Source organism: Chenopodium album, chromosome 15 (assembly GCF_948465745.1).
Source record: "Chenopodium album chromosome 15, dcCheAlbu1.1, whole genome shotgun sequence".
Lineage (NCBI taxonomy): Eukaryota > Viridiplantae > Streptophyta > Magnoliopsida > Caryophyllales > Amaranthaceae > Chenopodium > Chenopodium album.
The window spans coordinates 33610661-33624818 of NC_137848.1; the positions used below are offsets into that span (position 1 = coordinate 33610661).

At 33.7% G+C, this 14158-nt stretch overlaps 2 protein-coding genes across 2 annotated transcripts; one reads left to right on the forward strand and one right to left on the reverse strand.

The window, feature by feature from the left end:
• Positions 1-2358: 2358 nt before the first annotated feature.
• Positions 2359-3729, reverse strand: LOC145581072 (uncharacterized). Its single transcript, XM_081638141.1, has one exon. The coding sequence runs from the start codon at positions 3727-3729 to the stop codon at positions 2359-2361; it is 1371 nt and encodes a 456-aa protein (XP_081494267.1).
• Positions 3730-5049: 1320 nt separating this feature from the next.
• On the forward strand, positions 5050-10484 carry LOC145582158 (protein FAR-RED IMPAIRED RESPONSE 1-like). The gene is made up of 4 exons (XM_081639170.1): positions 5050-5263; positions 5737-7124; positions 8493-9775; positions 9860-10484. The coding sequence occupies exons 2-3, from the start codon at positions 6478-6480 to the stop codon at positions 9163-9165; spliced, it is 1320 nt and encodes a 439-aa protein (XP_081495296.1). The 5' UTR covers positions 5050-5263; positions 5737-6477; the 3' UTR covers positions 9166-9775; positions 9860-10484.
• The last annotated feature ends 3674 nt before the right edge of the window (positions 10485-14158 follow it).

The window sequence follows — 14158 nt, forward strand, 5'->3', positions numbered from 1 at the left end:
TAGATATCATTGTGACACATATGATGCTCAATAATCGAATTTTGGATAGATTTTTGAAGATGAATATGTTGTACAAAGTTTTATTACCAATACACTACTAATATTTCATATATACAAAATTAATCATAACTTTTAATAAAAATCTAATAACTCAATTCTATTTGTATCATAAAATTTATTTTGAAAAGTTCTTTAAAATAAAATCCATTTATAATATATTTAAAATAATAGTGAATTTGTAAAAATAAGTTTTAATCGGTAAATATACTTTCAGTTTAGTAAAAATAATTTAAGTATGATATCACATGTCCAAATATCTTGCATTATCATAAGTGATTATATGATCGTATTTAAAATTCAAGACAAGAGGTTTATCCTAAAAATTAATAAACAATCTGGGCATCGCCCGGGGCACAAAACTAGTAATTAATATATGAAGCTAAACTTTTAATCAAACCACGAGACAACGACACTTGGCATTTCAACTTTTCGCCAAGTGACGCGCCATGTAAACAACAATTAAATATTAGTATGACGTACATGTGAGATTTATTTGGATATCTATTTTATGAATAAAAAATTTGCAATTTTTAATAGGATAAAAATTTGGATAGTTTTAGTAGGATAAAAAAATTAGTTTAAAGTTTTTATTTTCAATTAAATTTGGATATATTTATAGGATAAAATTGTTTTGGTTTAGAGTTTTATTTACGATAAAATACCAATATTTCACATGTACAAAATAAATGATAAGTTTAACTAGACTATGGGACGATGACCACTTAACATTTCAACTTTTCATCAAATGTCACGCCATGTAGACAACAATTAAATAATTTATCATATAAATTTATTTTTATATTTTAATTTTTTTAAGCAAAAAAAGTAGTTCAAAATGTACGACATTCATTTATAACATATTCTAATCGATTAAAATAAAATACTTCACAATCTAATAAGACTTTATTATCTTTCAAAAAAAATAATAAGAATTTATTACTGCATGTAGACCTGACAATCGAGTTGGGTCACAAGTCATTTCGGGTTGAGTCACTTCAGGTCACGGGTCAAGAAATGCTCAACGCTAGCCTAAAATTTTAGGTTCGGGTCAAATCAACGGGTTTAGAATAATTTTTTTGTTTAAATTATTTTTGGCTAAGTTTTAGAATTTTCTAATATTTCAAGCTTACATTTCTAACTTTTAAAATAATTTTTTAAATCAAAATTTTTACCAGTATTATTATTAGTCATTACATGCCTACTATATAATTTAAATCGTCACAAAATCACATCAATTCCCAACTAATTTTGTATCAATGACATATTTTAAACTTGGTACATAGATAAAAAGTTTTTTTTTTTTGAATTCAATAAATAACCCAGGCATCGCACGAGGCATTAAACTAGTATATAATATTAATATGTAGCTTTTTACCAAAATGAATGAAGTGTAACACTTATTAGAACATGACCGCATTTGGTAAGTGTAATACTTATTAAATGACAGAGGGAGTAGTAGCAATAAAATCAACTGGTTATGTTACCAATTTAATGGAGTTAATACAATAAGGTAGCCAACTTATTATGTACATTTCCAAAAACAAAAAAAAAATAAAAATAAAAACTCATTGTACACGTCAACCTTTACAATTTTAATGAAGTGTACTTATAGCAAAAAAATCAAAATCACCTAAGGTGTAAACATTAATTTTCTTGCAATTTTGTATTGCCGATAAAAATAAGTGATAGCAAAGAATTGGTTTACTCGCTAGCGAGTTTTCATATGCATCAAACTATCAATATATTTTTAGTTCTCAATAAATTTAACTTATTATCATCATTTAATATAAAAGGGGACTTTTTTCATCAAAAATTTTGTTTCTTTCTAAACCTTTCTTGAATTTTTTTTTCGTAAAACAGAAAAAACGAAAGTAGCTAATAATGTTAATCAATCATCTATGTTATTGTGTTGCATTTGAAATAAATATGAAAAATTAGCTAGTACTTATGTATAAAGGCAGCTAAAAAGAATAATGATAGAAGATTACATTAATTCTTTGGTTTGGAAATCAAGTTACTTTTAAGAACATTACGAATATCTTGTATGTAAAAGCAATTGCAATATAATGTGGAGAAAAAGATTATATTACAAATTATTTTTTCAAAATTAATGCACAAATGAATTCATTTTAGAGAAGGGGGTAGAATTAGGCATGACACCACCAACAATATCCAATCTTCTTTTGCTTAACATTCATAATTTACTATGATTAAAAGAAAGTAAATTGTGTAGTCTTCTTCCCCTACCCAATATCTTCAAAACTCTCCTACTCACTCAAAAATATGTGGACACAGAATCTAAAAAGGTGCTCGAGCATCATATTTATTCTTAGCTTTACCACCTCCATTGTTGTTATTATAATCATCTTCATCGTTTTTACCACATACTATGGAACATTCGTACCCACACATATTTCCAAAACATGAGAATTTACCAGCTCCACCATCGGTGGTATGTCGACGAGTATGTATCGTCCTAGGGAAGATGGTGCTACTACTACTACTACTACCACCATCAATGTAAGAACCACCATAACCATAAGCCATTGGCATCTCCGATCTCCATCTTTCTAGCTTTGTCCTTACCCCTTCACTTTCATAATCCATTATTATTGAGCTCCCTCTTTCCTCCAAGTGCTTGAACTTATTATCCTCTGCAATTGCTGCTGCCACTTCTGATGGCGATGGCCTTATTTCAGATTCAGACCATACCGACCCTGCTGCAAAGTCTTTTGTGATAGATGAGTAATGTGGTAACCAATTGTGTTTTTTGTTGGTAGATATTGTTGTTTTCTCTTGCGTTTCTTTTGTGTGATTGTAGTTGTTTGGTATCCCTTTAATTGATGAAGCTACTGCATAACTCACAACTGATTCAGCCTTTTTACCTTCTTGGTCTTTTAATTTAACTGCTAAACTTAGATTTGATCTAGCTTTAACTCCATCTATTATAGATAATGGCTTATCAAATGTATGCTTGCCCTCCTTATTATATTCTTCGTTAATAATTTCTGAATCATTGATTATTGAATTATTAGGCTTGGGGAATATGTAACCTTGGTCATATTCATTTTCAAGAATAGAGCTTATTTCGCTTTTCACACGTCGAAGTTGGTTCAAACCCTTATGACTATTAGGCTCACCATCTTGTGGATGACTATTATGATTCTCATCTTGACCCATCAACTTTTGATACCCAACAGCTGATGTGCTAAGTTGAGTGTACAATGGCATGCTACGCATGGTGCTATCTAAGACGGTAACACCGACGTTTAAAATGCCTTGGGGTCGACCAGATGGGCGACGAACTTGAAGAGCAACAAACCGCATGCCAAGATGGTTGTGATTAAAGGTCCTTGTTTGTGGGGGAATGAGATTGCCTACAAGGACTCGTACCGTGCCCACGTGAACATCACGAAACCAATGTAATGCATAGATTTCAATCATAATGGCTGACGTATCTGACTGAAGAAATTGGTTGTCGACACGAAAGATAAACTTATCGTTCCATGTTGGGTTGGTTACACCTTGTGTGTCGACGCGAGTGGTAAGCTTTCGATCTGGGTGAACCCATGCCACAGCATACGTTCGCATGGACCGTGCAACCTTAGCTATATCTTGAGCTGATATTAGATTTATCTCTAAGAGTTGGAAAGGTGATAAACCTGCCATTGCTAAAAATATGTTTCTTATAATGTGTGTAGTCAATATATTATATATATATATATATATATATATATATATATATATATATATATATATATATATATATATTTTTTTTTTTTTTTTTTTTTTTTTTTTTTTTTTTTAAGAATGCTTATTTTCAAAGGAAAACAATTTTGTAAGATGATCGTGTTTAAAAGCTGCTTTAAAGGTCAACCCACTCATCATCGTCCTAAAGGACGATGAGGGGAGGGTGACATAAATCTAAGAGAAAATGAAAGCAAAAAACAAAGGAGAGGAGAGAGAGAGAAAAAGTGAAAATTTAGAGAAAGAACAAAGAAGAAAAGAAAAAATTGACAGAGAGAGAACAGCAAAAGAGAGAGGGGGAGAGAGAGAAAAATGGAATGCGCCTAATTGTTTAACGATTCTCTATTTTCTCTCCCACTCAATTAATATATGTGCAAATCTAATTTTGGTTTGTACAATATTTATGTGACATCTTTTTATTTTGTAAATAATAATTGATTTAATTTAATGGGAACTTTCATGGTTGACATGTTTTTTCTATAGATAAATTTAGATGAAATAGCTATATTAGATTATATCTTACGTTAGAGAGCTTAAACTATTATAGTCCCCGTTGATAGGCATGGTTTAGAATCTTATATAATTCACGCATCAAAATCTAAATTTTTTTAATTAAATGAGTAAAAATGAAATTCCTTTAATTTAGATTAACATATAATTCATAAATTTGTGACGTTAATATCAGTCACTAGAGCATAGACCCCACAAAAAGATGTACTTGTATTGTATAAAGTTGAGTAGCCAAATAAATTTATCCACATTAAAATTCGATTTGATTCATCAATATTACTAAGAAATAAACTATAATGTGAGGTTTTTTTTTTTTTTTTTTTTTTTTTTTTTTTTTTTTTTTTTTTTTTTGTTTGGAATATCAATGTGATAAAATAGAACTTTTTTTTGCCTATTACCTATACTTAATACATAATCTAAAACTATCTTTCCCTATCATTTTCCTCAATGTCACTAAATGAGGAGTGCCCAGTTTATCCCCATGATAAACATATAATGTTAATCCCATGGCAATGTCGTAAATATTTTGAAAACAAAATGGGCCAGATCAATTCATGTTGCTTAAAATAGCGACACGTGTAAAAGTAAAAAAAGTTGTCAGAATCACATGTTAGCTTTGGTAATAAACGGCCGTTTGCTCCTTTTTTACCAACGTTTTCTGAATGCTAACCATGGTTAGTTGCATACTGTATTTTTTTAAATTTATTTTTCTCCAAATCAGAGATTGAACTGGAGAAACAAGTAAGTCGAAGCCCTAATGTTTAATTGCCCCAAAATTTCATACTAAATTGCAGCTGCCCGATTGTCGTTTGTTGTCGATTGAAGGTCGATGATGAGATGTCTATTCACTGAAGCGTTGATCTGCCCGTAAGTCGATTGTTCTCGTCTGAAGGTCGAACATGTCAATTCATTGAAGTTATGAACTGGTTCGCTTAATGTTAAAAAGGTATGTGATTAGAGTATACAATGTAATCTTATTTGAAGTATTTCGGTGAAATGCGATATAGATGTTCATGTATAAGGCAATTTTCGAACTTTATCGTATTGTTAAATGCTTTGGTATTGTTTTAGGAGGTCAATTTTTTGCATATGTATGAGTTTTGCTAATTGTGAAATCTTGGTTGGAGTTTGACCCGTAAATCTGGAAATCCGATATTTGTTTTTTTGTAGTTCTTCCTTCCTGACTGTTTATTCTAAATAAAAAATCTTGAATTTTTTATTTAGTTTTTTTCATGAATTAGTGTACAATTATATGCTTTTGTATGTGTCAGGGTTCCATATTATTGTTGCATTTTCTGTACAAATTGTAGTTCAACCATTTCATTTGCTAAATGCATTTTCTATACAATACAAAGTAATGGTGACCTATCTTGTTGTGTCCTGACCTTGATTATTAATGAGACCTCCTATATTGTTCAGATAATGGAGAATATTTTTTTTTTTGAAAGAAAGATAATGGAGAATATTGATAAGGGAAGTGGAGTGGATGTTTGTTGTATTGGTGTTGAAGTAATACCTCATGAAGAATTAGCTGATGGTTGTAGGGAAGTTGGGAACTGTCCTGACTTGCAAGGTATGGACCTAATTGCACATGCATCTGAACCAACAACAAATGAAGATGGATCTGATGTGTGTGTTCAAGGTGTTGAAACTTGTTATAGGACCCCTACTCGTACAATACGGACTGTGCACACTGTTGTATCTAGTAACAAAATCAGTGTTGTTAGTGTTGTTGAGGAACCTAAGGAGGGCATGATTTTCAAAACATGGCAAGATATTGAGGCCTATTATAAGGAATATGCTGAACAGATGGGGTTTGGTGTGAGCAGGGTTCAAGGTTCATTCTCTAAGAAGGATAGGGTTAGGAGGGGGAGTACATGGAGGTGTGAATGTTGGGGGAGACCTGACATGAGAGCAGTGAGAGCGGCGAAGAAGAGGGCTAAATCAATGGAAGTTGTTGGCTGCAGTAACTTAGTTGGAGGGGTTATTGCGGAGAATGAGTTGAATCGTTGCAAATGGAAGCCCAAAAAGTGTGAGTGTGGTGCTAAGATTTATGCTAGCGTTAACGAAGATGGTGATTGACAGTTGAGAACTGTTATTTTGCAGCACGATAACCATGATTTAATACCAAATGGAGCTAAGTTGGTTAAAGAGTATAGAATGAAGCAGATGACATCCACTGTTAGGAAGCGATTGATCAATTTTTTTGATAGGGGCGTACCCGTGTCTCGTATCCATGGTTGCACTACCGTTGAAATGGGAGGGGCTGAGAACATGTTAATGACAGTGAAGGATTTCCAACATGAGGTTTACAAGGAGCGTCATCTTAGGATGGAAGGCGGGGATGCGGCTGCTATGATGTCATACTTTGAGTATATGATGACCGATAATCAGAATTTTTTTCATGCTAATCGTTTAGATGATGAAGGTCGGTTAAAAGATGTGTTGTGGGTGGATGCTCGTAGTCGAGCTGCTTATGAGTATTTCGGTGATGTAGTTTGTTTTGATGCTACATACTTGACAAATGAGTATGATTTGCCGTTTGTGAATTTTGTTTGGGTGAATCACCATGGGCAGTCTATTCTCTTGGGTTGTGCATTGGTTTTGCATGAGGATTCAGATACGTTCAGATGGATTTTTCGGCAGTGGCTTTGTTGCATGGGTAATAAAGCCCCGGTGGGCATCCTTACAGACCAAGCTGCTGCGATGCGTAAGCCCTTGGAAGAAATTATGTCGAACACTATATACAGGTGGTGCATCTGGCATATTATGTCGAAATTTGGTGACAAGCTTGGCAAATGCCCCAAGTAAGTGATCTTATTAAAGTGTATAACTTTTTTATGTAAAGGTTGTGTTATTCATATTGTTTAAGATGAGCTGATATGATAGTAATCTTGTTTGAGATTAGCTGATATGTAGTAGTAAAGTAAAGTAATATTCAAAGCCACTCTTCATTTGTGTAACTAACGTTAATGTTAAGAATTTGACCTAACACAAAGCCTCAAATTATGAAATTATAGAACCAGTGAGGTAGTTCTGCTCTAATTGTACATTTTAAGCTTAGATTCAGTGAGGTAGTTCTGCTGCACTTGTACATTTTAAGCTTAGATTCAGTCTGGGCATAGCTTGGAAAAAACAGAGTACATCCTGCTAAGGTGCTATGGCTAGTCCCTTGCTGTGTCTGTGATAGAACCTCCTGCAATCCTGCTTCTGCTTATCAGTAGTAATTTGGTAGAATTGATTACTGCATGAACCTTCATCTAGCTTCTTTCTAATTGTTTATAGTTACAGAGAGTTCTAGGGGCTCTTTAGTCTGACTAAATGCAGTCTGAGAGAAGTATGATATGTGGTACTTGGACAGTATTATATGTGCTACTTGGATTTGGAAGTTGAAACAAGAACTGAACAGTAGATTTGTACAGATACAGGTAAATAAACATCTGTTGCCAAGGCTTTTCATTCTACTGATATTCTGGTCTAGTTGAAGAGATCCTAGTGTCATGTTACACTCAGGGGCTGAAGTGGATAGAACTTAGAATTAGACACTCTACTTTAAAATGAAGAGTCTGTATAACCTAGACTACGATTTTTACTATGATTGCCTCTACTAATATCTGAACTCATGAACATTTGGGATGTGATTCTATGGATTTATTTTCGACTTTCAAATATACCTGTGTTATGGCCGAATTTATCTAAATTTTCTTCCATCTCATGTTTCTTTTTGCTGCTAAATTAAGATTTGTCATAATTTCAGTAAAGTATCATATACAATACATTAGTTTTGTTCTTAATGTATACTTTCCTATCTTGATTTCCTCATCTTGTTGATTGAATTAAATAATTTTTTTTCCCTTGTTAAAGATCCTGAGCTAGTACCTCTTTTAAAATGTATTCCTTACTGAACTAACTAATAGGTTATTATAGTATAATAACCTCTAAAATTAGTTAATGTTTTCAATTTAGTTTTACATAACTGGTGAATGTTTATTGACTAAAAGGCAGAAGAAAAAGCAGATATAATGTTAAATTAAACTAGGATAGTTTGTATGTATTCCAAGTTAGCTTATATGCTTTTGTGCAGTCCATATTTCACTTACTTGCTTTTATTCCCTCATTTTATATTACATGTTTTACTGCATTGCTGTGGTTATTAAAATTGTAACATGGATTAGGTACAGTGAGTTTAAAAATAAGCTGAAAAGTGTGATATATGAAAGCTTCACTGTGGATGAGTTTGAGGAGAATTGGTGTGCATTGATTAAGTACTACGAGCTGGAAAATAATGAGTGGTTGACTTATATGTTCAAAGAGAGACACATGTGGGTTCCGGCGTTCATGAAAGAGCACTTTTGGGCCGGTATGAAAACTACTCAAAGAGTGGAGAGCATAAACAATTTTTTTGACGGCTTTGTGAATCGGAAGACCAAGTTACATGAATTTCCTAGACAATATAACCGAGCAATGACAAAGCGCGTTAAGGATGAAACTGATGCGGATGACAATTGCTCAAAGTATGTTCGTAGGCTGGTGAGTGGTTTCAAGCTGGAGAAGCTGTTTCAACAGATTTACACTGACACAAAATTTGAAGAAATACAGACTGAGCTTTCAAGACTCCTGTACTGCTATTGTCGTGATGAGAAAATGTTGTCGAAAACAGTATTTCAGTATCTGGTTGAAGATAGAGTATGGATTGTTCCACAAGGATACAGGGAGGAGATAATAACAGATCGTCGAAGGTTTTACCGCGTCACGTTTGACAGTGTCACCAAAGAAGTGTCTTGTGAGTGCCAGAAATTTGAAACATTTGGGATCTTATGCAAACATATGTTCCGGATATTTGATTAGAACTTGGTTTTTGACATACCTGAGAAATATATACTTACGCGGTGGCGGAAGGATTTAAATCGGAGGCATACAAGGGTTAAAGTCCCTTACCATGATCCCTCTCACTCGGCACAAGTGAAGAGATCCTATAAACTGCTAACCGCTTTTGAGCCTTTATCTGATCTTGCTACATCGGTTGACGATGAAACCGTTCACCTTGTGCTGACTTCCCTTAAAAAGCTTCAAGGTGAAGTGGCAGCGTTGAAGCAGAAGAAAGATCTTCTAAAAAAAAGCCGAAGAAGTTTCTCATTTCCCAGCTGATGGCTCTCAAGTAGAGCAACAATCATGTGGTGTGCGGTTAACAGTTGCCTCTTCAGTACAAAAACCAGATAACCCCTGTGCCTCTATTGACACTCCTCCAGCTGCCCAAGAACATGTCACAGATCTGTCTGTTGATGTTGATAACCTCCATTGGTCTCAACAACATGGAACACCGACTGCCCAAAAGAAGTCAGCTATTCTTGATCCAGTTGTACAGAAAAAGCGGCGAGGGCGACCAAAAGGTAGCAGGAACAAAAGTCATGCAGAAACCGGTTATAAAAAAGCACAGCCAAAGGAGAAACAACCAGATGTATGTTGCTTTATAATGTTTCCCCCGCATATTTTATGATTTCAGTCCAATATGAAAACTCTAATATTGTATGTTATTTTGCAGCCTGCTGATCAATTTATTCTTGACACCTACTACCCATCGTCCTTTAATGGTAATTTAATGGTAAGTTTTTGTAAACAACAAAGGTTTTATGATTACATTCCTCTCTCATCACAGAAAAAAAGGAAACGTTGGGTGAAAGAACACGCTGTGGAAGAGAACATGGAGCTCAATGGTAATGAGGATGACAGTAATTGTACTCCTGACACAGATGAATTTTTCTCAGACAGCGGTGAGGAGTCTTTTGAATTCTGAAGATGGTGGATGGTATTGGCACAGACAGCAGTGAGGATTCTTTTGATTTCTGTTTTTTAAACTTTTTGATGAGGATGCACACCATGAATCTAGCATCCATCTTTTGAGGATCCTTTGTATGGTTTTTTTAAGTCACGATGGTGTACTTGTTGTGCTCTAGTGTAGTGTAGTAGGCTTGACTGTGTTAGGATTATATGTTACTCGGTTTGGGTTAGTTTGCTCTGATACAATTTGCTTCCTGCTGGCTGTTTGCCATTGCTTATGGAAACCAATGTTGGTAGTATTGCATTGGGTTAGTTTTCTGAGATACAATTTAACTAGAAATTAGTTTTGAAGTTTCTGCGGTGGAAAATGATGTCTGAAATGGTTTAGTAATTCCTGATGCCCAATTTCCTTTGATTTTTCTTTTTGATTATAAATGGGGAAAAAACATCCTTGATGGACTTTGGCCCATCATACTTGTAGGCCTGGTAAAAAAAGTGGATTTGGGGTCCTGTATACATAATAGATCAAAGAATAATTGTTATCAAGTGTTCATGTATTATAACCCACTGGGCTGGCCCATACGTTTACTCTTGTGTTAACATTGCAATCCAAACGGGCTAATAATTCACAAAACTGAAACCCAAAATGGCGTAACTCATTTGGTAATAGATAACATTGGGCCTAAGTGGTTTCGGGCCTTTTACTAAGTTGAAAATATTGAAACACACTAAAGGCCTAAGCCATATGATAATGATGGCCGTAAAAAGGAATAATGTATCGTAAGATACATTACTGATTACAGGTGAATAACAAACCTAATCCATTAAATACATCAGGCCTTTTTTTTGCAAAATATGTAAGTATTCGAAACACGTTACTTATATTTCATCCCATTCCCAGTTGTACTCCGGAATATCATCTTCTTCCCACATATCCATAATGGCTGGTATGTAGTGCTTGAGTCGGTAGCTAGGCTGCATTATTAACAAAATGAAATAACATAGGGATCAATTATAAGCCAATGCAATGAAATAGGTTGCAGTGTATTAACACAACGAAATGAAAAAGGGATCAAATATGGAGGTTGAAAACTTACTATTGTTGTCAGGGACACAATTCGCCCGTACATAGTGGATTGTCTATGCATGAAATAAGGCTCAACCCTAAAGTCCCATGCTAACAGGACACCGCCTAATCCAATGTTTGGTCCAAACGCTTCAATCCTGTACTTGCCTCCCATATTCTTAGTTATTTCATTTAACATTGGGAGTGCAGCCCTTGACTCAGTTAGCACAAACAACATGGGATTAAAAGCCTTAACTAGTCGCGCAAAATTTTCTTTAAATGATGGACGATGGACGCTTCTTGTATTCCAAACAATAACCACAGAACCTTTTTCAAACCTTTTCTCATTTGTGAAATTGTCGCTCTTTTCTGACCTCACCTTAACATGGAAATACCTGTTACTACTTATAGCTGTAATGCTGGCATCCACATCAACTTCAATGACTGATAAATTATTTCTCACCTCCATCACATGGACTCCTGCTCTACTCGCCCCCATTATTATATCCCTTGTCTCTAAAGGGAGGCTATACTTAGGTAGGTGGTCTGTGTTTATCTCAATCATCAAATAAAGAATTGGCTTAATTTCTCGAGGAATGTACTCAGGCGTACCTGGGCAATTTCGTTCGCAGAACCATTTCAAGAACATAGCTCCTCCTTTATGCATGTACGCCTCCACATCTTCAATAATTGGTGTATATGCGGGTCGAACATCATTTGGACCCAACCGCATTACTCTCCACGGCTGGCTATACCACAGGAGGTGCTCAGGTGAATTGCAGAGCTCTTCATGGAGGACCGCACTTGGAATTTTCATTTCATCACAAATCTCATTCCCGCTATAGAAATATTCAACCTTATTGAAATTTAACTCAGGCTCGTCTGTAGAGAATACGGGTTTGAAGTACATGGTAGGGTGTTGTGGATGATATTGCACCCCTTTCAAGCTAGTTGAGAGTTGTTGTTGTGCATGTTGAGAGGTGATAGATTTACGTTTCCCAAACATTGCAGCTGCTTAGGGTAAAGGTGTCTTCAATATTGAACTTCCTTCAAGTATATATATAAAAAGGTAGAAAGAGTACAAGCTATTGGGGGGTCTAACAACACAAACCATGTGTTTTATTTATTTATTTTAATTTATTTGATTTTAGATTTATTTAATCGATTTTATAATATGTAAATAACAACCATATATGTATTCATATTACATCATTACATTAGTAATGAAAGTACATATATGTCGTATTTCATTACATAGTCATATTTCACTAATAAAATATAATAGTAAATTTGTAAATTTATTTAAATTAATAAATTAGGGTTAAAAATTTAATAAATTATGATTTATAAATTAAAAAATTTATAAACTTATGTTAAAAGATTATTATTTTGTTTTTTTTTGGATGACGGGAAAATGGGAAAATTTATTAACTCAAGCTCATAATGTCAAAAGTTACAGCATCAACAGCACAGCTTGGCACCTCTACGCATATCATCAAACAACAAGCTATTATCCAAAAAAAGATAATGATGATGTATTTTATTGAGGCAAATCTCATATCATGTCCAAAAAAAACAAAAATAAAAAATAATTTCTAAAGCTTGAAAACACCAATAGGGCTCGTTTTAGTGCACTACAAGCTACAACATCTACTGCCTACTCCTACTCCTACTATTAATATTCTAGATATAGATATATGAACAGCAAAAAATCTTCTTTTTAGATTACCCATGAACACCTTTTTACTTTTTCCATAAAACGGTGATTGTGCATTTCTCAGACTTTGTACTACCATTTTGCTCCCTAAGTCCGTATATTGTTTTCGCATTTTCGAATTGCTATCTTAAACTTATCAACTTGATTTGCTTATTTCTATTTCAATGGCACATAGAGGTAAAAAATGTAATTGTGGCCTCCCTGTGTCAAAGAGAACCTCATGGACACATGACAATCCTGGTAGGAGATTCTTGGCATGCAAGTTCTACAACTTTGAAACAGGGCAAAGGGGCTACGATTACTTTGAATGGTTTGATGAAGATATGTTGGACTGGCAAAGGGATGTCACCAATGTGCTGCTGAGTGAAAAACACAAGCTCAACACCGATCTTACTGTCCTCAAGAGCCGGGTGATTTGCATGGAGCATGAAAATAAAAGGCTTGTTGAAGAGAACAATCAACTCAAGAAGAAGACTGGGATGGCAAGACTTACTAGTAATGAATTTGGCAATGTAATGATTATTTGTGCAATTATCTTGTTCATAATTAGTTACATCACAATCAAACTTGTAAGCTAAAATTATGGTTTTTAAGGGCTACTACTATGTATATGAATCTAAAATCATATGCTTGTAACACTTGATCTTATTGTGGGCTTCAACTGATTTCATTCTACTTCAAAATTTATTTAATTTTTTTTTTTTTTGTTTTGGTTTAATCATATAAATCTTGTTACTTACTCAAAGTTTTCCAACTTAGGCAAATACATACAATAAATTTGTTTAACATGAAACGAGTTATCAACTTTTTATACCATTATGGAAAGAATTAATTTCACATTAAAATCCAATTCAATGTAATTTATTTAAAAGGCATGTTAATAATTATATTTGGATCAATTTAGATTATATAAATTTAAGCTTAATTGTAACATTAATTTTGTAAAGATCAAGCCTGAATTTCCACAAAAATTTGGTTACTTTTTTCAAAAATAATAATTAATTCGTAATCTAAATATGTAAGTACTTTGTTTAATATAAACCATGTTACTATATCAAGTCACAACTCAATAATAACACAATCATTAACACAACATTACTACTAATTCATTAACCTTTAATTAAAGATACAAACCAACAACATTGTTCACCACATTACAAAGCATACTAATTACTTAACACAAACATAAAATTAGTACTAAATCCATGACAGTGATATTTAGGGTACATAATAATAATCTCCATAGCCGACAAATAATTAATGCAAACATCCGCATGCAA

Excerpts from the sequence above, each read along its gene's own strand:
- LOC145581072 (XM_081638141.1), bottom strand. The coding sequence starts at position 3,729 with ATGGCAGGTTTATCACCTTTCCAACTCTTAGAGATAAATCTAATATCA.
- LOC145582158 (XM_081639170.1), top strand. The coding sequence starts at position 6,478 with ATGAAGCAGATGACATCCACTGTTAGGAAGCGATTGATCAATTTTTTT. Across the intron at positions 7,125-8,492 it reads AAGCTTGGCAAATGCCCCAA|GTACAGTGAGTTTAAAAATA; the intron begins GTAAGTGATCTT and ends AACATGGATTAG.